The sequence below is a fragment of the Aspergillus aculeatus genome, assembly GCF_001890905.1.
Source record: "Aspergillus aculeatus ATCC 16872 unplaced genomic scaffold ASPACscaffold_14, whole genome shotgun sequence".
In the NCBI taxonomy this organism is placed as follows: domain Eukaryota; kingdom Fungi; phylum Ascomycota; class Eurotiomycetes; order Eurotiales; family Aspergillaceae; genus Aspergillus; species Aspergillus aculeatus.
In genome coordinates, this window is record NW_017962989.1 from 943240 (window position 1) to 969993 (window position 26754).

General features: G+C 51.3%; 9 protein-coding genes across 9 annotated transcripts; 3 read left to right on the forward strand and 6 right to left on the reverse strand.

The window, feature by feature from the left end:
- Positions 1-190: 190 nt before the first annotated feature.
- Positions 191-1955, reverse strand: ASPACDRAFT_1905159 (uncharacterized protein). Its single transcript, XM_020198817.1, has 2 exons — positions 1810-1955; positions 191-1755 (listed from the first exon to the last, which is right to left on the reverse strand). The coding sequence occupies exons 1-2, from the start codon at positions 1859-1861 to the stop codon at positions 368-370; spliced, it is 1440 nt and encodes a 479-aa protein (XP_020053677.1). The 5' UTR covers positions 1862-1955; the 3' UTR covers positions 191-367.
- A 150-nt stretch (positions 1956-2105) lies between these two features.
- Positions 2106-3285, reverse strand: ASPACDRAFT_124291 (Vps55 family protein). Its single transcript, XM_020196730.1, has 3 exons — positions 2962-3285; positions 2675-2888; positions 2106-2526 (listed from the first exon to the last, which is right to left on the reverse strand). The coding sequence occupies exons 1-3, from the start codon at positions 2998-3000 to the stop codon at positions 2393-2395; spliced, it is 387 nt and encodes a 128-aa protein (XP_020053678.1). The 5' UTR covers positions 3001-3285; the 3' UTR covers positions 2106-2392.
- Positions 3286-3635: 350 nt separating this feature from the next.
- On the forward strand, positions 3636-4637 carry pre5 (proteasome core particle subunit alpha 6; the record flags this gene model as incomplete). Its single annotated transcript, XM_020201749.1, has 3 exons — positions 3636-3673; positions 3762-3873; positions 3996-4637. 3 exons carry the CDS (start codon positions 3636-3638, stop codon positions 4635-4637), a joined length of 792 nt encoding a protein of 263 aa, XP_020053679.1.
- A 483-nt stretch (positions 4638-5120) lies between these two features.
- med6 (mediator complex subunit MED6) lies at positions 5121-6280 on the reverse strand (the record flags this gene model as incomplete). Its single annotated transcript, XM_020199953.1, has 3 exons — positions 5121-5663; positions 5747-6108; positions 6187-6280. The coding sequence occupies 3 exons, from the start codon at positions 6278-6280 to the stop codon at positions 5121-5123; spliced, it is 999 nt and encodes a 332-aa protein (XP_020053680.1).
- A 270-nt stretch (positions 6281-6550) lies between these two features.
- pabA (aminodeoxychorismate synthase pabA) lies at positions 6551-9382 on the reverse strand. The gene has a single exon (XM_020205730.1). It carries the CDS (start codon positions 9293-9295, stop codon positions 6803-6805), a length of 2493 nt encoding a protein of 830 aa, XP_020053681.1. The 5' UTR covers positions 9296-9382; the 3' UTR covers positions 6551-6802.
- A 336-nt stretch (positions 9383-9718) lies between these two features.
- ASPACDRAFT_80790 (histidine kinase-like ATPase domain-containing protein) lies at positions 9719-15695 on the reverse strand. Its single transcript, XM_020205731.1, has 3 exons — positions 15251-15695; positions 10160-15193; positions 9719-10100 (listed from the first exon to the last, which is right to left on the reverse strand). The coding sequence occupies exons 1-3, from the start codon at positions 15376-15378 to the stop codon at positions 10031-10033; spliced, it is 5232 nt and encodes a 1743-aa protein (XP_020053682.1). The 5' UTR covers positions 15379-15695; the 3' UTR covers positions 9719-10030.
- A 230-nt stretch (positions 15696-15925) lies between these two features.
- ASPACDRAFT_124299 (TRAPPII-specific subunit TRS120) lies at positions 15926-20954 on the forward strand. Its single transcript, XM_020196731.1, has 3 exons — positions 15926-16376; positions 16475-17460; positions 17516-20954. Exons 1-3 carry the CDS (start codon positions 16211-16213, stop codon positions 20813-20815), a joined length of 4452 nt encoding a protein of 1483 aa, XP_020053683.1. The 5' UTR covers positions 15926-16210; the 3' UTR covers positions 20816-20954.
- A 321-nt stretch (positions 20955-21275) lies between these two features.
- ASPACDRAFT_80793 (Sec1 family protein) lies at positions 21276-23397 on the reverse strand. The gene is made up of 3 exons (XM_020205732.1): positions 23119-23397; positions 22034-23059; positions 21276-21962 (listed from the first exon to the last, which is right to left on the reverse strand). The coding sequence occupies exons 1-3, from the start codon at positions 23242-23244 to the stop codon at positions 21324-21326; spliced, it is 1791 nt and encodes a 596-aa protein (XP_020053684.1). The 5' UTR covers positions 23245-23397; the 3' UTR covers positions 21276-21323.
- A 348-nt stretch (positions 23398-23745) lies between these two features.
- On the forward strand, positions 23746-25632 carry ASPACDRAFT_46201 (lysophospholipid acyltransferase; the record flags this gene model as incomplete). Its single annotated transcript, XM_020201750.1, has 4 exons — positions 23746-23767; positions 23837-23881; positions 23964-25082; positions 25139-25632. 4 exons carry the CDS (start codon positions 23746-23748, stop codon positions 25630-25632), a joined length of 1680 nt encoding a protein of 559 aa, XP_020053685.1.
- Positions 25633-26754: the final 1122 nt, after the last annotated feature.

Genomic DNA, 26754 nt, shown 5'->3' on the forward strand with positions numbered 1-26754 from the left:
TAGCTAAGGTAGGTAGTAGAAGATGTTCGGGCTGGTTATCGGCAGGTTGCGGTCATTCGCGTTAGCTTGCCGGCGATGATGCAAGTTGCTTGCCCGGTCGGAGCTCGGAAGAATCATCGGCCGGTCGAGGGTTGCATGTATACAATCCTGGCTGTTGTGTATAATGCACACTGTACAATCAAGTTCTATCCATAGATTGATTTTAGACTATGTCATTTGATATGATGGTATCATAATACTAGTTCAAAGTGATCCCCAGAGTTTCACGCGTACTTTATCACACCCTCGAACACCTTGACCCTACCAACCCAACATGCTTACCATGTATTTATCATAACTCATTATTCATCACCTGTACCAGCCAGGCTTAGTTTTCCTCGCAGAATAATCTCAAGAACTCATCAATGCACGTCATTGCCTTTGCTTTCTCCAATAATGGTGGCAGCCCACTCAGCCCAGATTCTTCCGCGGCTGCCGTCTCCTTCAGATACTTCCGCAAAGCGAACGTTGACGCGCGATAGGTCGCGTGATACATGGCCTTGAATTCATCTTCATCCGCATTTGACCCGGCATCTGCTATTATGCGCGGATCTTTCTCCTCCGGCGTCTCGTCCTGATATCCCGGTCCGGTTCCGGTTTGCGGTCTACTGGAACCTCCCGAGCGTGTCGCAGTGGGTCGGTTGAAGCCATAAAGCCGCATGCACGTCAAGATCGTCCGCGTAATTGTGTTCTTATTCTCGGCAATAATTGCCCCGGCGTCTTTCGGTGTCGTCGGATATTCTACTTTGCCTCCCGGCTGTAGTGAAGGTGACGATCCACAGTCTCGTTTGGAAGTGGATGAAGTTGTAGTATTGGTGGTAAAGTCGATGAACGGATTGGGCGTACCTTTCCGAGAGCCAAGATCCCGCAGATGGCCTCGTCTGCTGCTGGGTCGAGAGGCATCGAATCGAGACTCAAGCGTCTTTCCTGCAATGCTCCCTCCAATGGAAAGGGACCGTGCTCGCTGCGATGGAATGCGTTCGATCTGAGGAAGAGAAGGTTCCTCGGATTCGCGCTTGATCCGTAGCGCTTGGAGTTGCTGCTGGGAGGCGTGCGAGAGTGAGTGTGCCATTAACTGCGACACTGCTTCGCCGCCCTTCTGCCGGACTCGTTTATGATGCTGTGTGACGGAATCGAAGAGAGTGGCAACTCGTTTGCGTTTAGGGCTTGGAGAGTAGATGTCCGGGAGAAAGTGAGCGAACTCGTCATCGTGTATGGAGTCGTCGGTGTTGGGAGGTGCGGACGCAGATTGTGCTCTGGTGATTAGAGATGCGGATATGGGAGTAGCGTAGATTCTGAGCTCTTGTCTGATGGCAGATCGAACCTGATCTTCCAGATCTGATGATGACGATCCAGGTGGGGTGGGAGGCCTTTCGGAGGAGGTTGTCGTTGAGAGGACGCCGTGGATCAATAGGTCGGTTGTGCCGGTACTGGAGACTTTGGTTGGTGCGCCGTTGTTCACACGAACAAGCAGACCAACCGGGCACTGAAATATTTGCAGCCGGTCAAGCTCGTCTTCTTCCAGCCAAAAAGTACTCGTCAACTTGTCCTTGAGCCATATTGTAGTCTCGGGGTTCCCCGCATGGAGTTCAAGGTTCGGACCAGATCGCGCGTGGAGGGGTATAAGCGCCGGGTTTACGAAGCAGCGCAAGCTGAGACATGATTCTTTCGAAAGATCAGATTGCCAGTTGGATGATCTATCGACTAATCTTAGACCTGAATACAAGACTCAGCAGATGCACGCAAGCAGTTTTGTCGCATCCGGCTTACCGTGGAGTTGTGCTCCGCCCTCTAAGGCGATCGCGCCAGTCCAGACATCCATTCTGCGTATCTAGAACTATACAAGCAGCTCACATATCGTGAACTCGAGAATTATCGGGTAGCGAGAGAATTGGGAATCGTAGGTACAAAAAGTTCCTCGCTGGTCGATGTCCGGCGGGTATTTTTACACGAACGCGCCGCCGGAGCGCGATCCCACGTGATCCCATCATAAGCTCAAGGCGGAACGCATCGCCGCATGACGAGGTGATTTGGACAACTTGATAATCTACATCGGATGATCTTATCGGTAACAAGATAGGCCCGTACTGCCAATATTCTATATAAGTGCATAGTGGCTATAATACATCGACCGCATCGCCAAATGACAAACACAAAATCATAGCAAACCCCATAAACACGCAAAGTCACCGTAATACTCCTACGGAACGGTAAATCATATCGATGGCTCGTGAAAAGTAAGAAAGCTGGTAGACACATTGGGGGGATAGGTTCATGCTAGATAGAGAAACATTCTGCAGGGTGGGTTATCCAACGCGAAGCCTGCCTTGCTGGAAAGCACGGCGCTCGGCTTTCAGAAGTCCTCCTGCTCCTTGAAGAACATCGAGAAGCTAATGATAGTTCCGTAGATGAGGAGACCTCCAACAATTGACATGACCATGGCGGGAATTTCGATCGCACCGCAATGCGCAAGGGCGGCTGGAAGAGCTGGATCAAGTAAAATTGGTTAGCTGCCTCGGACGATCTCAAGAAGTAAAACCAGCATCGCAAGCACCGTGAGCCAAAGCACTCGTCACCAGATATTGACAGGAGCGCTCGCAGATCATGCTTCCGGGATCGAAAAGTGCGAACTCACCAATACCCATCAACACCAAGAAACCGGTCATGAAGCGGCCAAAGTCGGCAGCTGCGTTGCCGGAGCTGTCCATAAAGTCATCCGGATTGGCGCATCGTGAGCAGATCCAGTTAGGCAGGGGCGCAACAACATAAGTCGCAACAACAAGCAACGGTAGGAAGTTGTGCCAGAGAGCCGAAGAAAGGATCACAAGAAGAAAACCAATGGCAAGGACCTATGGATGAAATGCATTAGTAGGTGCAAGCAGGTGATTTGAGAAAGAACCAAAGAATTAAAAGCGCGCATACAAACGAGAGTGCGATGATTGTTTTGAGTCCGGCGGTCATGGTTGCGGAGAAGCCCCGGTCGGTGTGAGGAGGAGTCGATAGGGAATAATAGCTCTGTTGAGGGAGAGGGTGGAGAGTGAGGAAGCCCAGAAGATGCTGAGCAAGTGGTATCACGCAAGATGCAGTGATAGAGAATAAGGGTTGTGGATCGACTGCCTAGAAACCCAAGAGTAGAAGGGAAAGTGAGTAAGAAGAATGGGGAGGGAGTGGGATAGGCAAGCAGGTAGGTATGGGTAATACAAGCTTAGCTGGATAACCTACGAGTAGTCAGTCAGTGACGTCCGGGCGCTGGACTGGTGCTGGTGCTGGTGCTGGTGCTGGTGCTGGTGCTGAAAGCCTCAGGCAACAATCATCGACTGCGGAGCGGCGGGAGGTCAGCTTACTGCTGCTGCTAACTGACTAGCGGCGGGAAGCTCTCGTTCTTGCTCTCGCTGGCCGTCACCGCGTCAGTTGCTCTCTGCCTGTCCGAACCTCCTCCACTACTACTATCACTCTATCTCTCCTTCCCATCTTGCGCTTCATTCTTTCCTGCTCTCCCCCACTACCACTCATCTCCTACATCTTTCCCCTGATCGGACTACTCTTCAATCCCTTGACTCCTCATTTGAATCCGATCCTCATCACATCCTCCCGCTATGTTCAGAAACAACTACGACAACGATGCCGTCACCTTGTATGTATTATCGCCAGCTTCTCTCGTCCTTCAAGACTCAACGCAAAGACACCTCAGGTGCTGTGCTAATCAAGGACTCTGCGCACAGCTCCCCGCAAGGTCGGATATTCCAGGTTGAATACGCACAGGAAGCCGTGAAGCAAGGATCCGTGGTGGTGGGACTGGTCAACAAGACACATGCCGTGCTCGTTGGCTTGAAGGTAAGACTAGTTTAGCTACTCTTCCCAACCCCATGAAGTGTTTTCCACTTTCTTTCCCCCCTTACAAAAAGAAGACCTCACACAGCTGACATCTTGCCCCACCTCCTTACCCCCCCTCCCAGCGTAATGCCGAAGAACTCTCGTCATACCAAAAGAAGATCATCGAAATCGACTCCCACATGGGCATTGCCATCGCCGGTCTCGCCTCGGACGCTCGGGTGCTCTCCAATTTCATGAAGCAGCAATCGCTGGGTTCCCGGATGACCTACGGCCGCCCCTTGCCCGTCGACCGCATCGTCAGCCAGATCGGCGACCGCGCTCAAACGAACACCCAACATTACGGCAAGCGGCCCTACGGTGTCGGCCTGCTCGTGGCCGGCGTCGACGACGCCGGTCCCCACCTGTTCGAGTTCCAGCCCTCGGGCATGACCCAGGAAATGGTGGCCTGTGCCATTGGCGCCCGTTCCCAGATGGCCCGGACCTATCTCGAGCGCAACTTGGAGAAGATCGCCGGCTCTACGCGCGACGAGCTCATCACCCACGGCCTGCAAGCCCTCAAGGAGACCCTTTCCCAGGATAAGGAGTTGACGGTGGATAACACCTCCGTCGGTGTGGTGGGTCTGGCTCCCGAGGGTGCCAGGGGTAGGATTGAGAGCTTCAAGCTATACGAGGGTCAGCTGCTCGTACCTCTGCTGGACGCTTTGGAGCGGTCGGAAGCCGGCGAGGAGACGAAAGAGGCCGAGACGATGGAGGTGGACTCATAGAGCGTGGGTGGGGAGACGGTGCCACACCTAGCTTCGAATCCTTTAGATGAATTTACCTTCTGATAGTTATAGTCATGAATCGGGATAATCTCATGTTACTCATCAAATAAGAGGAATACCTGTAAGGTTATATACCTTAGGGCAGCCATAGCTCTCGGGCATGTCATTGCCTACCGGAAGACTGAGAACTAGTATATATAACGGAGATCCGGCTCAAGCTGAAGCAGACACCGTTTCACAGGGAGGAAACGGCTGGGACTTCCTAAGCATCATGCACGACATCCCATTCCTCTAGGGAATATGTGCTTGAAAGTACAATGAAAGCCGATGTGAAAATGCAGAAGGCAACCTCGCTCCAGCACGAATCCGCTGAATGGCAGGTGCTCCACGACACACCTCCCAAGAATAGCTGCGTAGCACCCTTACGCAAGCCCAGATCGATGATAAGTGAAACGGGTATCATATTCCTCCTCCGACCTCAATTTAGGCGCCCACCTTTACCTTCTTCTTCCTTGATTTACTATCCTCCAGCCCGGCAGACGGCGTCGCAGCTCCCTTCTCCGAGCCCCTCCCTGGTGTATCCACCCTGACTTGCGGCGTGGCTACTCTTGCAGCCGTTGCACCACCGCCGGCATTCGGCCCCTGTCTACTCATCCCGCCCGCCGCCGCATCTCCGGCCTTGGACATGAGGAACGACCCCGGCTCGCCGACCAGCGGGTTCTCATCCATGAACTCATCCCCGTACCGCGTCAGCAGACTGAACGACTCTGCCAGCGTTCGGGTATCCTGGTATACGGAGCCGCCTGTCTGCGCCACCTGCGATCCGACAAGAGGCGCCTTCGTTGGCGCGTCAGGCATCGGCGTGTTCTCTTTGCTCTGCTGCGCTGCGGCGGTGCCGGCTGCTTGAGCGGCTGAGTCGGGTTGTTTGGCTGATGGCGGGAGATAGGTGTGTCCGTGTGACGGCGTGAAGGTGGGTAGGGTGGATGCTGTTTTGAGGAGGCTGGTGAGCGAGGTCACGGCCGAAAGCTATGCCATGGTTCAAACAGAGTGAGCAGTTATGAGACAAGACGCCTTATGAAAGGATGAAGGAGGCAGGAGGGCAGCCTTACGATTCGGTTCCCAATGACACTTGCCACTGATGGTGCCATGTAGATGCAATCGCCGACGACAAAGTAGGTGGAGAGGACCTCCACCTCGTCGTCTTGGCCGGCTCGCTTGCGCCGCGTCTGCTTCCGGATCACCCAGATGTTGGAGGGCTCGTGTGCGAATCGCCCGTCCGGTTGCGCGGCGGCCTGGAGTGGATCGTACGAGACGATGAATTCCAGGCCCTGCATGGTGGCGAGCCGGCCTTCGAAGGCTTCGCGGGTCTCGATGAATTGCCGGAAGGCTTCGTTGTAGTTGGCTTGGATCGCGAGGGAGGCATTGTTGGATGTGGGATCGAAGAAGGGGGATTCGGCAAAGTAGAAGAGGACTAGTCATTGGAGAGACAGTTAGCATAGAGAGAACGAAGATACAGTACATCGTGTGACTGCCTGGGAGGAAGTCATACTGTTATTCGAATGGAGATAGCCTCCCATCATCTGCACGTGCGGCGGGGATCGCCATAGGATTTCCTCCAGTGAGGACTCTGGTGCGGTTGCCATGGTGTTCGGTAAGCTCGCACAATGTTTCTTAGGCTTCCCTGGAGACTTGGGTAGCTATGAATAAATGTGCAATGTGCTACGAGACTCTATCAGTGTCAAAGAAGTGACAGAGAACGAAGCTGGAGAGATCGTCGAGGCGTCTCTCCGCGGAGGTGACGATGTTTGGCGTGTTTGCATCCAACGTCGATCAGTCGTTGAATGTAGTGTGCTGTAAATAACAAAAATGGCTACAACTACAATGAGGCAAATGTGAATAAGAAGGGTCTCTGTAGGGAATTTATATAGATTCCAAGTGTTGTAATCGAGTCGCAACATGCTAGTAGGGTATCTTGTTGAATAGAATCAGAATCGGTGTGAAAACAAATCCGCCAAAGCTGCGGGCATGGCCTGCCCGCGATGCGAATGAAACCAAACGCCGCATCGTATATGGTAGATGTTGAATGCGATTTTCTGTAAAGTCTCTTTTGCAATCAATCAAAGTAAAGAAATGTATGTTAGTACGGTAGAGGGCAATGAATCATGCTAGGCATTCTTCATGGGCCGACAATCAAGCGGCACGAATGCCCCAAGGACTGTTCTCAACTTGGTTAACATCTCCTCCCATTCGCCTTCAGCAGTGCTAAGAATGGTGACTGCGCCGCCTGCGCCGATGCGCCAGACCTGTTCGACATCATCGTCGCCAGCACATGTAAAGGCGGTGCGTATCAGGACCGAGAAGCTCCCTCCACCACCGAGATCAAGAAAACCCATTGCACCAGAATAGACTCCCCGGTTTCGATCCTCAATCGAGGAAAGGTGCAAGCACGATCGTTCCTTCGGCGCACCGGTCATAGAGCCAGGTGGGAGGCATTGCTGCAGCGCCGTTAGGCCATATGCTGACATGCCGTTTGACTGTATTTGTGGCATATCTTGAGCCGCAAAGCCAGGTCGGTTTGGGTCGACCTCTCCTATGACATGCGTGATCATTTGGTAGACGCGCCCATGGTCTTCTACCTCGAGAAGCTTCTCCACATGCACCCCTCCCGAGCCACAGATACCGTAGAGGTCGTGTCGGATGAGATCTGCAATCATAAGATTCTCTGCCATCTCTTTGGTCGTGCCTAGGATTTCGCGCGCCTTTTCAAGAGTCATGTCGTTCGTCTTCCTCACAGTTCCTTTCATTGGTTTCATTTCTAACCGAGAGTGACGGTCCCAGTTAAGGAAACATTCAGGGCTGCTGCTGACAATCTTGAGGTTTCCTAGTCTGGCATAAGCACTGAAGGCGGCAGGGTTATGTTTCTGAAGACGCCGGTACAGTTTCCAAGGAAACTCCTTGCGGCCACTATTGCTTTCTGCTGAGGGCAATGTTATGGTAGTCTCATTGGTAAGACATAGTTCGTACGATTCGCCAGCTAGTAGTTGTGCACGACAGGCATCGAATTGGTCCTGGTATATTTGCCGATCCGGGAATCGTACCACACCCTGCTCGAGAATGCGATCCAAAGATTGTGAATCTGTCATCGTACCTTCAGTTTCAGCGGTTCTGTCAGAAGTTGCAAGCCTTTGGAGAGACGTCAATGTCTCATCCAGCCATCCATTGGCCAAATCATCCGTCGCACAAGTGGACTGGATGGTGACGCGGCCAGTGTGATGATCAACGACCACGCTCCTTTCAGTCCATAATAAGCTGGCATCTGCAGGATTGCTCGACGGACCACCGGCTCCTGAGGCATGCGTCCCTTGGAAATCCTGTTCGTGACTTTTTGGACGGGCAATGGAAGCCAGTCCCATTTCGTAAGAAAAGTAACCCAAAAAGCCGGCCCAAAATGGGACCGTATCATCGCCCGTGAGCACTTTTTTGGCATCCATGAGGAACTTGAGTGCGTTCCAGAACCGAGATGCTGACAAGCAATCCTCGATTGTGGTTTGGTGATCACTGGGTGAGCTCTTCGTGCTGCCGACTGATAACTTCTCTAAAAAAAGACGTTCATTCTGCGCATAGTATTCGAGCCTCCAAGTGTTTGAGCTAGGTACAGATATGATGCTGTACCGGCCGTTAGACTTGAAAACGACAGCTGCCGACCCCGAACTATTGAGGGCCTCGCAGATTATCTCGGCTCCTAGTTGCTTGGACTTAAAAGTTCGGGAGGAGGAGTGACTCGATGTTGACGCACTCCACTCCAACATAGTATGGACAATGTCCGGGATGAATGGCAGGTCACCGGAAGACCTAGGCGCGACAATTGACATGCTACTGTAGCTGCCTCGTCCATTCAGTTTGTTGTATCGGAGAGCCGCATCCCACCACTTTTTGAGCAGGTCACTGCATGCTTTTCTATCTGACTTGCAGGATTCAGGATGAAATTGAACGGCCCAGAATGGCTTCTTCCTGTGGCGAACAGCCATTGGAATTCGTGCCTGTTGGGGTGCGCCGTCTTGCTCAAGGGACAGCCAGGCAAGGAGATCCAGATCTTGCGCAACGAAGCCGTTGTGGTGACCGCCATCGGAGACGGATGACTTCATTTCAGCGTAAAGCGAGTGATACAGCGTGACTTCCAGCTCCTGAAAATCTCGGAAAATGTCCTCCTGTGCTGTCTGAACGCGACGGACCTGCCCATGAATGGGGTATGGAAGTCGACGAATCGAAGCCCCGTGGTGCAGACATAAACTCTGGAAGCCAAGGCATATTCCAAAGATAGGTAGTTGGTTCCTGCCCTCCAGGTTCCAGATGTCTCTCATGATCCCCACGTCTTGAGGAATATGGGGATCGCCCGGACCAGGCCCAAGAACGACGGCCTCGAAGCGCTGCACATAGTCGGCCATGTTGCCATTGGGCCATGATGAGTCAATTCTCAAGACTGAGACTGTGGCCTTGAGAACTTCTTCCAGCATGGCAACAACATTGTAGGAGAAGGAGTCATATGCATCAATGTACAAGATGTTCCTGGCTGGAAGTGCACGTGAAGTAGCATCATGACTTATAGTAGGTGTCTGGCCTTCGCTTGCTGACTCCCAGAATCCCAACGAGGGAGCCATATTAGGACACCGAAATTTGAGAAGAGGTCTGCAGGCAGACCCACAATGTGATAACAAAAATTAAGGCAAAGAGATATTGAACAGCATGGATGTATTCACATGCAAAGTAAGAGGGAGGAGATCATTGACAGGAGGAGGGGGAGGGGAGTGGAGGTGGATTGACTATCAGATAAAGAACGACGATCAGGAAAAGATGCAGAATCCGCCACTCCGAGAGTGGCAACGCTAGTAGTCCATAGTACAGTTCCGTACGGAGTACACCCGCTCGGTTCCTGAAAATACCGGAGGAAAACTTTAAGATCTTCTTCGGTCCGAACTTCATCGCCGCCACTTGTACATAGTATTCTACCTCAAATTCAAAGAAATTACTGTACCCATGATATATACTTCCTAGAAAAATAGATAGGTATGTATTTACTATGCGTAGGTCTATCTATCCCTATTCACCACGAGTGTACATACATGATAACCACCTATAAAACCAAACCCTGAAAACGCCCCGCATCCTCTTGATTGGCTCGAGTATTCGACACCAGCTAGAGCTATATTATAGACTTATGGGAAGTCATCTGACGCTTAACCTATGCCGAACAATTCCGTGATAGCATGATCTACAGTAGACATCATATGTCTGTGTAAACCCAACTCAACGAAGACTTAACCAACGAGGTGATCAATGCCAACTCATCATCATCATCATCATCATCATCATCATCAACAACCTCCGCTCGAGGTTCAATTTCCCTGACTGGGAGTCACTAGCCTGGCCGCCACTTTAGGGAAGTACTGCGCAACGAATCCTTCACTGCAGCATTGTTAGTACCTAGAATCATCCTCCTGAAACTGAGGACGGAATGAACTTACGTGTAGAAACTGTGTGCAGAACTGTGATCCTCGACAAGATTATGCGCCAGTTCATGGCACAAGATCACCCACCAATAAATCAGTGCTTCGGATCGAGCGCCGGCAGAGTTCTGGAGCAGCTGCTTCTCGTGCAGCTGCTGGAAGAAAAAGTAATTGCAGAAAATGCTACCGGCCCGATTGAAAGCAATGGTCTTTCCGGGGTCATAGAAGACGCTGATAATGTCGAAGCGTAGGGAAAAGACATCAGCACAGTCGATCAGCAGGGATGCGAAGACGTTGATTCCAAGACTGTTCTTTGCCAGGAAGGCCGATCGGTCTGGAAGGGTTTTGACAAACAGCACATGGATGCCGCAAGCAAGAGTAGCCACAAATTCAAGATCGTGACTTGGTTTCTCATCGCAGTAGGACTTGGTTTCTGTGACCTGACTCGTTTGTGGTCGGGTGTAGACGTCGGACGAACCATGGGGTCGACACGCCTGAACCGCCGAAAGCAATTCGGATTGAAGGCGATGAGGAGAGTTGGCAGCGACCGGTGCTTCCGGACGAGATTTCTGCTGTGGATCTTGGACGGTGTAAGGCGGAGGAGGAGTAGCATTTTCAGAGGGTCCAGGGACTGGCGTGTTCGAAGACTCCCCATTGAGGGCATTCCAAGGTGACCGGTTACCTTCAAGCCCAAACCGCTTGGTCAAATTGGCCAGAAACCCGCGCGGCTTCTGGTCTTGGGCCTGATCCGACCTTTCAACCTGCATATCACGGGTAGAATTTCTGCTCGAGGGAGAATCTGGGAAATCCCCTGGCATGAGTTGCCGCTCATCTTCCGTTGCGTGCGAGCGTGTCTGACTCTGGCTCTGAATCTGAGCCTGGCCTTGAGCCCAGGCGGCTTCTCTTTCCTGCAAGCGTTGTCGTTCCTCCTCAAGCTGCTTCTGTCGCCTGTCTTCTGCCACCCTTGCTTCCTGGGCCTTCTGCTTGAGAATACGTTCTACATTGTACCCGCGAGCTTTCAACTCCAAAAGATCAGTCTTGAGGAGCATTTCCAGGGTCAAAGTCGAATGAAGCTTCGGTCTAGCAAGAATGAGATGCACCAGAGCCTGACTTATTTCATAGAGATCGTATCTGCCCGGACATATCCACAGCATCCAGTTTCGCGATGGCTGCTGGGTGATGATTGCACTTCGCTTCTGAGTATGAGATATACGCCGTCCCTTGAGAGATCGAGTGAGGGAAATGGATTGTACCACCTGGACTTGTAGATGTTTTTCGAGCCAGCGCACATCGTGTCGTATGGAATCCGACGATTGGTCATGCAGAAAGAGTCTCGTGCGTTCGTGAATCAACTTTTGTAATTTAGCTGCTGGACTCTGATCGGCTGCCACTGCGCCCCAATGAGCGCGCTCTTCGACGAGGCTGCTCAGCGGTACTGCTCCCAAAGAAAGGTAGAAGTTCTCTAGGGGCTCTTCTTGTGGAGCGGCCAAAACATGTTCCTTGAACAAATTGAAACTTTGAAAGTCATCCACAACCACAGCATCCTTGGCGACGGTCAGAGTCCACTCCTTAATGCTCTGTTCTTCGTCTTCGTCTTCTGAGCCCGCAACATCATTGTTGACATTCGCCTGAGCGAGAGACGTTATGTCTCTGCTGGATAGAAGAAACGCAGATCGTTTCATCTCCAGAAACAATTCCCGGTCTTTCTTGAGCACCGGGAGATGCTCTGCAAGTGTTCTAAGCAACTTGAGATACTTATCTGCACTTTGGAAAGTGGCCGATACTCTTGCAGGCTCTCTTACTAGCATATGCGCAAGCTCGGTTTTCGTTGGCTCACGCTTGGAACCCACTGCCATAAGGAATAGATTGGCCTCCTGATCAAAATCGACGAAATCAAATATATCCTTGTAATCCTCGCCTTCTCCCAGATAACAGAGCTTGGGCGCCACATGACGCACAGAAGACTTCTTGTCCATTGTACAATGAGCAGTCGAGACGGGCACAATCTGAGCATTGCTAACACGATCGATGTCCCGGGATCTGAGTTCCGACACCCTTCCGGCAAGGTACTTGAATACCACCCGGGCGTCCCTTTTTGTAGATGGCGGCAGGCGTATAAGACAATCTAGACAATCGCTCAAAGGGGGGTGCTCTTTTACTCCAAACTTTGAGGCATGGGGATGGAGATCTTTCCGGAGAATCTGAAAACCAAATAGTGTAGCACCCTCTTCAGTGAAACATTTCCCAGGGGTGCTTAAAGTGTCTGACCCTTCGACAGGTAGGAATGGAACCTTGATTGCGCCACAGTCGAATATAGCATAGCCGCTCGTATGATACTCGGCGATGTAATATGACATGGCTCTTGTGTGCAAACTCCAGTCCTTTCCTGAGGTTGCTCTCGCCATAATATCAACTAAGTCTGCAGCGGATGGAGAAGCCCTTAAGCCAAGCATAGATAGAAATTTACCCTCATTGCTGCTAGGTAGATATTTTCCGGGCCATTGAATAATTGGCAACCCAAGCGCACGAAGTGAATCTTTGGGCTCAAACAATTCGCATATCTTATAGCGCGTTGTCTCAGCGCGCTTAGATTCATTCAAAGTCTGCCCATCGCGGTATTCAGCTGGGCAAAGGCTCGTGTCCTTGAGCCTCTTGATGTCCTTCGAAGGTATGTCTGCTTGAACAGATGCTAGATAGCGTATCAAATCGACATGGCTCCACCTCCGCTCACTGTTGTTCCCTGGGTCCGAAGACTCAGATGGGTTCAAAAGACGTTCGAAGATAACTCCAAGTTCAACTGTTTTACGAACTCCCAAAGATGCCAAAAACTTCTCCTTGACACCGTTAAGACCGTGAATAACAGGTAAATCATCGAATAGTCGAACAGAAGAGAAATATGTTTCGGGTGGAGTCTTCATTCCCAGCTTGGTGGGAATAATGGTTTTCGATTGCAGTACATTGCTCACTGTTTGCTTCGATGCCGGACTAAAGTACTCCCATTGCTTCGAAATCACAGGAAGAACCTGCGCGGAAAATGACGAATTCTGAGTAATATCATGAGCTGCTGAGAGCATGTTTCGATTGCCGGCATTTTCAACCAGCCAAAGGATCCAAGTGACGACCTGCAATTCTGTCCATCCCATGGCCTCCAGCTCTCTGTTCCCAAGGCCTTTTGTGAATTTGAACGGTGCCACGGATGGTGGCAATGGCAAGCTTGCTGGTATTCTTTGTGGGTTCAGAAAGCTTTCGATACCCGCAAATACAATCAATTTGGCCTGTGAGTCGGCGTTCTCTTCGTCGCTTGCTACTGCAACACTAAGGATACTTTGAACGGAATAAGCATCGAGCTGACCCGTAACAGCCTTCCGACTGAGCCAGATAAGAAACTCGTTGACTTGATTGGCACGCAACGTAGTGCGCTCCAACTCCTTCTTAATGTCGGACACAGTGATGTCAGTCACCAGGCCAAAGTCCGTCAATTTCTTGACAAAATCTTTAGCACCTGTCACGAAAGCATCTGGCAAAACTGGAATCGAATCCATGAAACTGAGATCTTTGGGAGCTATGCGTGCTTGATGGCTCTGGATTACACCGCACGTTGACAAAATTTCAATCGAGGAGCTTTTGTTGCACGTCCAGAACGCGTCTTCTATTGTCTGCCCCAGCACGGAAGATGGAGTTGATTCACGAAACACAAATTGATTTGCGGTATGGATAGCCTCGGGGAGTATATCGATTATATCATCTTTGCGGACCTTGGTTGAGTTGAAATCGTTCTTTCCGGGGTGTATCCTGGACTTTATGGATGCCATCTCCGCAGTCCAGGCAATACGACAAACAATGCCGGCCGCCCTTAAAATTTCAAGGTTCCACTTGCTGATATATCGAGTGTTGAGATCGATACTCTCCCTCTCGACTGTGGGGATTACAGAAGGTGCCGATATATGAGCGTTGAGGCCTGTTGTTTGATGGGTAGGGAAACCTATGAAGATCCTTCCATCTCTCGAAGGAAGTATAGAGGCAAGAATCTCGGAGTCCAGGCCGGAAGCTCTGGAGGCTAAAGTAGTATCATATGAAGGTGTCAAGATAGCAATTGTCGATTTCTTCGGTGGTGGTTTCCGAGTTGCTCTTTCAAGTTCACTGCTCAATGTTTGACTGACAGACGCTTGAATACTAGCAGTGTTGATATGAAGGAAGACAGATGCCTTTGAGGTCTTGATCATCTCGCCGATTTCGCTCACACTATCGGTGGCTTCGGTCTTCAACGGCTTTTCCGAGCTTTTTTGTCCAGTGAGTCGTGAGAAGAAGGTGCGTAACGAGCCTGTAGTATCACGGAGGCCGTCGCTGAAGATGCTTGAATTCGGTTTCCATTCGACAACTCGCATCCACTCAGCGTCAACCTGGGCAACCTCCCGAGTAACCGATTGAATTTTCATCAGTCCGTGGGACGTCTTTGTATCGATGTCTCTTGGAATGACAAGGTCAACACTTGGGGCTGTCTTTTTGGACAGTTGCAGCACTTCCCAGTCGTCTAGCCACAAGTCTATACCTTCAAGGCTGACAAAAGTAAGACTACTGGATAAGAACTGGCATAACTGCATCAGCGAAGGGATTGGGGTGGAGTCATTGCGATAGTCCAGAACGAACGTGGTCTCGGGGTTGGCGTCTTCGTTCAGCTGTAACCGGCGTGTAAAAAGTGCGTTTCCTTTCCAATAGAAGGCCATTGCCTCCTTTCCGGATGATACGAAAGGCTCCTCACAATCGTCAAAGACACTGTAGAAGCCGACGCCAAATGCTCCGATTTTAGTTTCATCCGGATTTCCATCAGCAATACGTTTCAGCCTTGACCAATCTTTTTCACTGAAAGGAAGACCATTGTTCGATATGAGGAGGCGTTTAAGAGTATGATGGGAGATTGTATGCTTAATTAAGGTGTTTTCATCGGCAGCTGGAGGCAAGGGTACCGTGGTTGAAGGTAGTGTCTCGAACTTGATAGTTACTTTCCTGGCATTCGCATCCGCGGCGTTCTGTATCATTTCGCGCAGAACAGTCCTGTTCGTATGGCATCAGCGATAATCCCTCGAGTCCAAAAGGTTTGGAAGGTATTACCATTTGCCAGAGTATCGCGCAAGGACTTTCGAGATCAAGCCCCTTGTGTCCACTGTGACCGCCTCTTCATCGTTCCCAGACCCCAAAGTGCGCGCTCTGAGAGCATTAAAATCGATCTTCTGCGCCATCTTCGCAGGTTGACAGGAAGAATATTACGGACGAATGACCCGCTAATTTGGGAAGAGAACTCTCGGGAATGAAAGTTTTCAGACGGATGCAACAGAAATTTTGAGGAAGGTCAAGTTACTGGGTGACTTGAGGTCGATCAATATCCAAGGTGGCTGAAACCTGGGCAAAAGAAAGACAACAACGCAAAAGATCTAGAGGTTCATTCCATGGCAACGCAGGCACCAGCGTATAAAAGGTTGTTTAAAACAAAGAGAGAGAGCTATAAACAGCACAGAGAGACATGGAAGAAGAGGAAAAGGGAAGAGTTGAGAGAATCGGGAGCAGGGATCCCTGTCTGACTGGAACCGAGTTCGATGGCGACTGAGTGATTGCTTGTAGGTAAACCGACGGAGACAACCGCGGAGTTAAATCGTTTATCAGGGAACAGTTTCTTATCTGACTGGATGACTGAACTGAACCAGCTGATAGATAGTCATTATGTCAGCAGGGGGAGAGGGGCGGGCGGTAAACACTCCGACTCGGCGCCAGCATCAACCAATCCATCAATTCCGGGGTTGTTGTTCATCTGTCGGTCATGCTTCGGTGCATATCGTTTCCTTGGTCAAGGTGACCCAAAACTTCAATTACAGAGAGCCAACCAGTGTTAAAGGTTACCTTGACCAACACCTACCTACCTACCTACCTACCTACCTACCACTCTTCATTGCGTCGTGCATAGCTCTTCGTATGAACTCCGGCCGCCTGCCCGCCTACCCGCCTGCCCGCCGTGCTTGGAAGCAGTCTTGCGCACAACCTTGAACACGACTGATTTGGCCGTATACGGACGGCATAATGGGGGTCGATCCGCTCTCCCCCATTGCCCCAGTACGTCTGAGGGCGCTGTTGCTGCCAATTGGCAAAATCAGGCGATCCCGGTTCCTGAGCTTTGCTGCAAGACTTCAAGCTGAGAATGTTGTCCGCTTGGGTGATATTAGTCCCGATGCGCGCCCAAATCGAAGTATGTTAACAAATAGTTCCATGGCGCTCCATTTTTTTACACTCCCTCTGAGCAGCGATAATCGACAATCACACTAAACGGCTGATCTCTATCAATAGACATGTTCTCCCCGCTGGCGTTCCCTACCGGGATGATTCTCTATGATCTCACCTATTCCGTACCGCCCACGTCCCACTTGGAGCTGTTTCCCTTCGAAATATTCCGTGAGCCTTTGGTTGTAATTGCGATTGCCGATGGAGCAGAACTAGGTGAAGATACAAAGAACGGGGATAAATCCTCAGCGGTCGATCGGCCCCCTGAGCCAACCGAACTGGAGCAACTTCGACAGGAACTGGAAACACTAAAGCAGACTAACCTGAGGGCATTGGTACACCAGCTTCTGATTTTTGACTATGACGGCGTCGAGAAACTGTTCAATGGCCCGGATAATGTTTCATGGGTGCCGCGACCCGAAGCGTCCAAAGCTACTACAATGAAAACGGTTTTATGCGACATAACATCTTTGCTCCTATCCGAATTAGATGAGTTCGCCAAGAGCATTCAAAGTATTCCTACTATCAATTCCCCCAGAGCATCATCTTGGGGTCCTCATCGAGGGCCCGACATACGCCCACGCCCAACAGATCGCCTCTTTCACCGGATGACGATGCCTGCGCAGCTACCGTCCAATCCCAACGGTGCATCGGAGTCTGCCCGGAGCTCTAATCAAGGTTCGCCTGCCCCTGGTGACCATGAGACGCCTACTACATTCGACGAAATAACCCGGTCAATTCAATTAGCCAACCGCTCCAACTCGATAAGCAAGCCACATTCGCTCCCATCGTCAAAAGAGCACAGTCGTGATCGTATGTCGGTAAGCGGCATGAGCGCAACAGACCGAACAAAAAACCGGATCAAGGGACGTATAGGTGTGGTTGTTGGAACATTATTTCTCCAGGCAGGCAGATGGCCTGATGCTCTCAAAGAGCTTGTCGAGGCTGCATCCAATGCAAGAGCCAGTAGTGACTATGTGTGGCATGCCAAAGCGCTGGAATCCATTCTTCTCTGTCTGCTGATGCTCGCTTGGGCTGGGATGGACTTTCAGGTATGTCACTTGGGATGGATTCTGCCGCTGATTGTTTGTCACTTACGCCGAAAAGATACCACCTGTATGTTACCCCGTGTCCGACAAGTCATCGAAGCTGTCATACAATACTACCTTCGACTCGAGTTCGTCCTCCGCAGGAAACCGGATCATATCTCTTCAAAACCTGTCCAACCTACTCCCAGATCTTTCGAACAATATACTGAATCTTTATAACCGCGCCGCTAATATCACCGATGAGCCACTGCCTCAGCTAGTCTATTCCGAGACTGTCGTCCGTCTGGCAAGGTTATTGGCGGCTGCACGAATTCGTGATGGTGCTTTGGACGATGTAGCCCTGAAGAACATCGTCACAAACGAGCCTCTGGTGCCTTTACTCCGCCCGGAGCGGCCCCGTGGACTTAACATGCTTCGGAATTCTGAGATTGCAAACTTCCTTTTCCGCGCATTACCTCTATCCCCTGGGTCAGATCTCCCTCCCACTGATGCCATACCTATCACTGTGGGTGTGATATCCGTCTTAAACATTCTCGATCTACCACGAAAGAAGGCGTTTTTGCTACGAGAACTTCTCTCGCTTATGATTCCCACCCTCGTACAAGCGCGCAAGATTGGCGCAGCAGAAGTGGGGGTCCATCCTGCTGCTGGGTTGGCGTCTTTGACGGACACCGCGTTTGACATCAACGCTCTTGACCTTGGCCCAGGCAACATGGAAGAAAGTATGCGTTCGCTACTCGCTGTCATAGGGGACACATATGGCGTGCAGCCATCGTCGTATCGCGAATGGGAAAAAAGACGATCATCTACTATTAGTACAGACGATGCTTTTCCCGACTATGATTCCGTGGCCGCAATTGTCGAACGTTCTTTCCGGCATGCTAACCTGGATCAGTATGGCGACCTCAACCTCAAAATCGATGTTCTGAAGGCAGCTATCAGCTCATGTGAGGCACTCCCAGATTTTGATGGTGTGCTTCGTTTCACAGTTGAACTTCTTCAAACCATTCGAGGGGACCTGATGCTCGCAGAGACCCAACTCAACCCGCCTTGCCTGTCTCGTGACGAGCAGATTCGGCTCTTGAATAACATCAAACGAACTGTTGGCGCCGCCAAAAGATTAGGCGCATCCGAGCTGGAAGCGGAATATTGGGATGACTTCTTAGTACGGGGTGTTGAGCTTTTGCCCCTCCCGGATCCCAGACGACCTGTTCGTCACTCCAAAACAGATCTGGATGCCGTTGCAGCGGATCGCGAAAAGTCAGCCAAGGATCCGTTTCTCTATAATCCCTTTGCGAAGGCAAACACCAAGGCTTCTGAGGTTCTGATGGTTGCGGGTGAATATGCGGCATTCCAAGTCTCGCTTCAGAACCCTTATGATTTCGAGCTAGAAATCGAGAAGCTCAGCCTGGTTGGCGATGGCGTGCCTTTGGATGCTGTGGCCGAGTGGGTGTTAGTACCTCCTCTTTCCTTGCAAAAAATCACTGTTTACGGGAAAGCTTTTGAAGAAGGTGCGCTCAATATCACTGGCTGCATTGTCAAGGTCAGGCACTGCAGGGAGCGCAAATTCCCGATCTTCCAGTCATTATGGAAGCCAGAGAAAGAAGTGAAATTTAAACGCACAGGGCTAGCTGCCAAGAAGCCTGCAGTGGATCGTCCTCTGTCCTGGAGTTCGACCACCTCCAGAGACGGTAAAACAATAATACCCAAGAAGGGCCCTGACACTTCGGCCTGCGAAGTCAGGGTCATTGGTAAACAACCTTCTCTAGCAATTGAGTCGTTGTCTCTTTCCCAGTCAGCAATCATGGTACTCGAAGGCGAACTCAGCTCCTTCGAGATTACGCTTCGCAATGCGTCACCGTGCCCGCTTAACTTCATCTTATTCACTTTCCAGGACTCCACAACCAGACAGGTGCAGTCAGCGCTAAGCAACAAAGACCTCCTTCCTGTCGAAATTCATGAGCTGGAATTGAACCTCACCAGGCCTGCGCTGCGCTGGCGCCGGCAAGGTTCGAACCCTGAAGACTACTCGATCCCGGCAGGTCAAAGTGCTACATTCACCATCGAAATCATCGGAAAGCCCGGCTTGCAGGACACTACCGTGCAAATCGATTATTCGTACCTTGGCATGTCGGACGGCGGTTTACCTGATGTCTTCTATACCCGCCAACTGTTTGTTCCGCTTACTGCTACGGTCAATGCCAGTGTTGAGATCGCACGGTGTGATATCTTACCACTCAGTAGTGATTTTGCCTGGTGGAATCGTAAGAATGGCATTGTGGAAGGCGAATCTGACGATAGTCAATCCCTTGGTACCGGTGCCATCTCACCGGTGCTGTCCCATCTTGCCCACGGCAAGTACGGACCTGATCACTGCATCTGCCTACTAGACCTACGCAATGCCTGGCCCAACCCTTTGTCCGTGTCCTTGAAGGTCCAGGAGCAGCCTGTGGAGTCTGAGCAGGTTTCAGCCCACGACGTTGCTGCTGACTCAGAGGGCCAGTATACTGTGCATGGAGAACTACAACCGGGTCAAACATCTCGCTTCGTTCTCGTACTTCCTCGGGTTCACCTAGAGAACCCCCACGCGTCAATCCCTATACTGAACACGGGCGTGAAGCGTCAATTCGTCGTCAGCGCCCACAAGCTTTCCTTCGACGCCGAGGCGGCCTCCCGCGAAGCATTCTGGTATCGCGAAGAGCTCCTCCGCCGGGTATCCGGACACTGGAAAGAGAAAGCCGGAGGCCGCGTTGGGATCATCGACCTTCGCAACCTCCGCTTCAACGCCCGCATGGTCGACGCCTTCCGCTCTGACGACATCGGCGTGACCTACACCCTAGAACCCTTGCTGCCCAATGATGAGTCAACCAGTACTGCCGCGGCCGTCCGCACCGGAAACTCCAAGTACGACGTTCGTACAGACGAGCTGCTGAACCTCGCCGTCACGATCGTCAACCGCTCGAACAGGCCCCTACACCCTCTCCTACGGCTGCAGCCCAGTCTTCGCCACCAGCCCAGCAACGTGGCCCTGGACCTCTCGCGGCGTCTCGCCTGGACCGGCATGCTGCAGCAGGTGCTCCCCGTTCTCAATGGCGGGGAAAGCACGACCGCCACCGTCGGCGTCACGGCTCTCTGCCGGGGCGAGTATGAGTTCGGCGCCACAGTCGAGGAGCTTCGCCTCCTGGCCCCCAAGTCGGAGCCTGGAGGCGAAGGCGGCGACGCCCATTCGGCGGCTGCGCAAGCGGCCGCCTTCCATGACGCAGACGGTATCATCACCGATACTTTCGGTGCGGACGTGGCCAAAAAGCGTCGCATCTGGCACGCCAAAGAGACCTGTGTTATGAACGCTCATGATTGAAACGCCAAGCGATTGGGAGATAGGAGCACACACAATGAATAGATGGATAAATGCTCCCCTTCGATTCAGCTTATGTATAAGGAGAACTGTTTCTTTAGACGTAATACATATATACCCTCTCTCGCCCTCTCTCTCCTTCTCTTGTTCCTTACTGTGTTCCTATGCAGGCTGTCGAGATGATTAAGCATGCTTCTCGCACCTCGGACTAATGCTTTGGATAGCCCCTCCAAATGACGGCATAACTGTAACTGTAAAGCGGTCGATGCTGTTGGCTGGTGTGCCGGTCTCAGACGATTCACATTACTCTGTGTAGGCTCTGCAACTACCTACAATAGTTTTACTTAGTGATCGCGCCTCATGTCATTACAGCCCCGCTTAGCTGTACAGCCGCCGCGATCTTGAGTGCGAGTTTGTAGAGTCCAGACCGACGGTACGAAGTGCAAAGTAGCATGCTACAGATGGAGAATGAACAATGGATATATTAATAATAGAGCCCCCTTGAATATACCTAATGCCCGATAGCCCTCTGCAACCGTCCAGCGGCAGTCGAGGGCCCGGGCTCGGGCCAACCGCTCACAGCATCATCAACTTCTTCCAGGAAGCTTGTGCTATTGTGAATGGTTGTGCCACCCAAAACCACCCGCACTCCAGGCGAGCTAGCGTTGACTTGAGCGACCATTTTGGCTTCTTCGTAGGTTGCGCCACCAACCATGAAGATGATTATGTCCTGGGGCTTGTCTCGGGTATGGCCCCCGCCCTCGAGAAAGGGGTACTGGAGTTCCCTCAATCGGCCTTTGATCAGGTTCTGAAGCGTGGCTTCTAAGCGCGGAGAATGTTGCGTGTAGACGTTCTCTACACCTTTGAGTCCCTTGAAGCGATCTCGCGCACCAGAGAACAAGGAGGTGGACTCGAACAAGTCTGAGAAGCCACCAGCGACCGGAGGCGCCTGCAAGGAATGGTGATAAGCGAGTAATTTGGGGATGATGTTGACTTTGTACGAGGGGACATCGCCCGCAGTGACCAGCAAGTCCAGGAGGATTGGAAGAGCATTGTTGGGCTGCTTCTCATACCGGATGGCATACAATGCCACTAGCCGTAACTTGCTCTCAGCTGACACCTTTGGTAATTGTATTACTCTTTGGAGATTCTGTAAAGATGTGGTCAATCGGGTATCCTTGGGTGCTCGCCCAGTTCAGATGTAACCATATTGATGCATACCTTGAGGTCATTCGCGTGGTTGTCATTACAAGCCAAACTCTGTTCCAGCTCACTCACGTCAAGAAGATCCTCTTCACCCACACGTCTGCTCAGCTCGCCAACCAGGGTAACATGCTTGCTAACATTCCCGGAAAGCTTGCGAAATTCGGGATAGTCTTCAACAAAGCGTTTCATGTCTGCGATCGATTCGATGTTCATTGTGCTGTGCGTCTTCGCCTGATATTGCTCCACGTATTCTTTGATGTTCTGGCCCAGATCGCCAAAATTCTGATACATATTCTTCTTGAAGAACGGATCCTGATCTTGAGAAAGAACGATTTCCCGTAGCTCCGGTCGGATTTCGGGCACGTCTCTCAGATCCACTCGACCATTGTGGATGCCCATCAATTCATGCACCATGGCCTGGTAAGTCCATTGTGTGAGTAGCGGCGTGATGGGATCATCTCGACGGTCCAAAATCAATAGTATCGGCGGCGTATCCGTCTTGCGAAAATTGAATAGCTGTTCCTCTTGGGTCAACTGGTAGCGGACCTCGGTTGCCAGTTTCTTGGCCAACAAGCTGTTCTTCTCGTAGCGAATCAACGGGTTCTTTTTCAAGGACAATAGGATGGCAATGACGCCTTCCGTGGCTCTCTGTAGGGCATCGGGGTTCCACAAATCTGGCGACTGGCTCCATAACCGCTGCTCAGGGAATCCAAGGTTCAAGGAGCACAGATCCGGGTTGATCACGAGGAAATCTGCAAAGTGCTCCTGGACCAGGCGAACGACTTCATGGGAGTCGGCTTCGGCAAGCCTCTCGAGTGAGGATTTGCGGATGATATTGCTGAGGTAGATATAGTATTCCCCGTACTTCGGTTCGCGAAGCTCGTCGATCAGGAATTGGATAGAGGTGGGGGATGGTCGTATGAAGCACAGGCACCGTAAATGTCGCATTCGTTCCCGAGAAGCATTATCGATCCGATCAATCAGATAGACTTCATGATTCAACAGGGCGGATTGAGTAATGGCGGTGGAGACAATGGGGACCTATTCCAGAGCCGTTAGCACATACGGCGTCTATTCGACACGATCCGCGCAAGTCCCACTGTCTCACTGTCAAGGAGCAAGATCTTCATCTTGGCCGAGGATGAAGAGCCCGAAGCCGAAGCCGAAGAGTCGCCTGCGGTGACCATCTTGGAGATGTATCCCGAAACCGCGGCAACAACGTCCATGTTGGGCGACCGGGAGTGTTGGGGAAAGTGGGGAAAGAGGAGGGAGGAGTGCAGCAAGCGAAGTTAAGATGAAACTCAAGAATCAGAATTAGAAGGAATTGGCGACATCAAGGATGATGTGAAAAGGGGGCGCGCGTGAGCGACAAGAAAGACGTTGGGGTGGAAATAGGACGGGTTGTTGACACGAAGTGGAGATGTGGTGTGGTCAGTTAGAAAAGAAAGGGAAGAAGAAGGAGAAGATGCCAAGCAGCGGGAAGAAACAGATGACGATGCCCATGTGATGGAGTGAGTAGTGAGTACAGTACCAGCTCGCCTCTTTTTGTTTTCGCATCTCAACACTTTTGGGTGGCTTTTTTTTCTTCTTTTCCCCTTCTTCTTTTTCTTCTCCTCCTTCTCAAATGTCTCTATTCACCGCACTCATGCATATCTCGTTTCCTTTCTACTAATAAGTATTGATCACTACTATCCTGCATTTTTACCCTCCATTGCTCCTGCAACATCATGTTGCCCTTTATAGATCTCCGTATGTCGCTCGCAGCCACTTTCCCCATGGCCTCCAAAGAGAGGTAGACTGACTCCCCCTTGGTACCAGTGTTCGACTATCCCGCAAGGGCAACAGGAGCTTCCATTGATGAGCGTATGTTTATACTCCATACTCCCCATTTGTTGGACATGCGCGCAGTGCTGATTTCCGCGCTTGCTTGGTTCCCTCGGCACAGTCAAGCTCATTGCGTCATTCCTCCTCTCATATCCTTTGGCCGGCCTGTTGAAGCGAATCCCCGATGCTCAGCCTTGGAAGAAGAATGTTTTCATTATCGCCGTATCGCTGTTCTACATTGTTGGCCTCTTCGATTTGTGGGATGGTCTTCGCACTTTGGCCTATAGCTCCGCTGGTATCTACCTGATCGCCTACTACATCGATGGATCCTTGATGCCATGGATCGGTTTCGTATTCCTGATGGGCCACATGTCCATCAATCACATCTATCGCCAAATCGTCGACGATGCGCAGGTGGTGGATATTACAGGCGCTCAGATGGTCCTGGTCATGAAGCTTTCCGCGTTTTGCTGGAACGTTCATGATGGCCGGTTGCCGCAAAGCCAGCTCTCAGATGCCCAGAAGTACGCCGCGATCACTCAGTTCCCTGGTGTTCTGGATTATCTGGGCTATGTACTCTTCTTCCCGTCTCTTTTCGCTGGCCCGGCTTTCGATTATGTTGACTACCGCCGCTGGATTGACACGACTCTGTTCGATGTGCCTCCTGGAACCGATCCCTCGAAAGTGCCCCCGACCCGGAAGAAACGAAAGATCCCCAGAAGCGGCACGCCTGCTATGAAGAAAGCTATAGTTGGACTAGTTTGGATTCTGCTTTTCCTGCAATTAGGCTCCCTGTACAGCCGAGACACTTTACTCGGAGAGGGCTACATGAACTATTCCTTCCTCAGACGGGTCTTCATCATGCACATGGTCGGCTTTGCCGCCCGATGCAAGTACTATGGTGTCTGGTCGCTGACAGAGGGTGCCTGCATCCTCTCTGGCATGGGATACAACGGCTTCGACCCCAAGTCGGGCACAGTCTTCTGGAACCGGCTCGAGAATGTGGATCCATGGAGTCTCGAGACAGCCCAGAACTCCCACGGCTACCTGGGCAGCTGGAACAAGAACACTAACCACTGGTTGCGGAACTACATCTACCTGCGCGTCACTCCAAAGGGCAAGAAGCCTGGATTCCGTGCCAGCATGGCCACCTTCACCACCAGTGCATTCTGGCACGGCTTCTACCCTGGTTATTACATGACCTTCGTTCTCGGCTCCATCATCCAGACCGCCGCCAAAAGTAAGAGCCCAGATTCTCCACCTACTGCGGGAACTGTTATACTGATCGAACCTCAGACTTCCGCCGTCACGTCCGGCCCTTCTTCCTCACTCCTGATGGCAGCAAGCCTGGGCCCTACAAGCGCTATTATGATATCGTGAGCTGGCTCCTCACTCAAATTACCATGTCCTTCACGGTGATGCCTTTCATCTTCCTCTCCTTCGGCACCTCTGTCGCCGTCTGGCGCAGCGTCTACTTCTACGGCATCGTCAGCAATGTTCTCACGATCGTCTTTTTTGCCAGCCCCGCCAAGGCTATCCTCGTCAAGAAGCTCAAAGCCCGCGGCACCAGTCGCCCGCCACACGCCCCTCGCACGGCCAGCACCGAGTCGCTGCAACAACCGCCCACACTCGGTCTCCCCAGCGACGCCATGCAGGAATTCGACGACGCCGTCCAGGAGATCATAGCTGAGATCGAGTCCCGTCGCAGGCGCGGCAGTGTCGCTACTATGCCCACGGGCGAAGAGCTGAAAGTCGCGGTCGAAAACAAGATCGGGCGTAAGCTTCCCTGATTCTCGGGATTCCTCTACATTTGGGAGGTGGTAATGCATTGTATGGACGGGTTATTCATTTATTGTTGAATGTCTCCCTTCACATGATCGGCGCCTCTTCTTTCTTCATGTTCTCCTTAGTGTCACCAGTGCGAACTCAATACGGTCAGATGGTTTCCCCATCATTTGGCCGTTTAAAGACCGGTGACTTATGCGCGGGCTGGATGGGCGGGGGCTGGGGGAGGCTGGCCACCTCGGCTAATTCAGCGCCGACTGCATGATAGACAAGGTCTATCGCCCTCTTTTAGAACTTACTCTGTAACTTTAGATCTTGTGTTTTGGCTCCCGGCGCTCGCGTGGTTGCGCATGTTCATCTCGGGTCCTTTTGTTTGTATCAATATTGAGCGACGCTGCTTGATGGGTGACGTTTTGGAATCCAGTTGGTTGTCTTCTTGAACCATGGCTTAGTGTCCGTGATCTGTCGTTTATCATCAGTCAATGAGACCGGATCCAGTATAGGCTGAGCAACCATTCTCCGTATCCGTTGAAAGGAGTCTCGCCTACCATCCAGATGATTTACCTAAGCACCGTTGTCTAATTCAACCATCGTGTCATATATATATCTACCTATGTGTTGATTTTGCTATATAGTTCGTGAATCCCAACTCGAACCCGCAGAGAAATCATTCTCATCGGCGCTCGGGTATCGAGAAGGGCGACATGAAAATAGACAAATGAAAGAAAGAACAGTAACATATATCCATCGTACGTCGTGAAACCCCAGATAATTCCAACGCTATGCATGCACTTTGCAGATAATCGAATAACCCCAATGAACTTGACCAGATAGACGGTTTCGATATAGTGCGGATAGACATAAGATAGAGGACTAACACCCATTTGTCGAGGAATTTTGAGACTGATCTCCAGAAAATAAAATGTAGAGAACATTATAAACATCACGTCATGCCAGTCGTGTCGAGAGTGATATGTAAATATGATATACCAAGCAGCCGTGGGGCAGAGGAAGCCAAATGCGAGAATAATTGCAGGCGCATCGAGCAGGCGGCGCTCAGGTGAAATCAAGGCGTTTGAAGGGGTATAAACAGGTAAAAAGAGTCGACTCCAAGCATTGCGATGCGA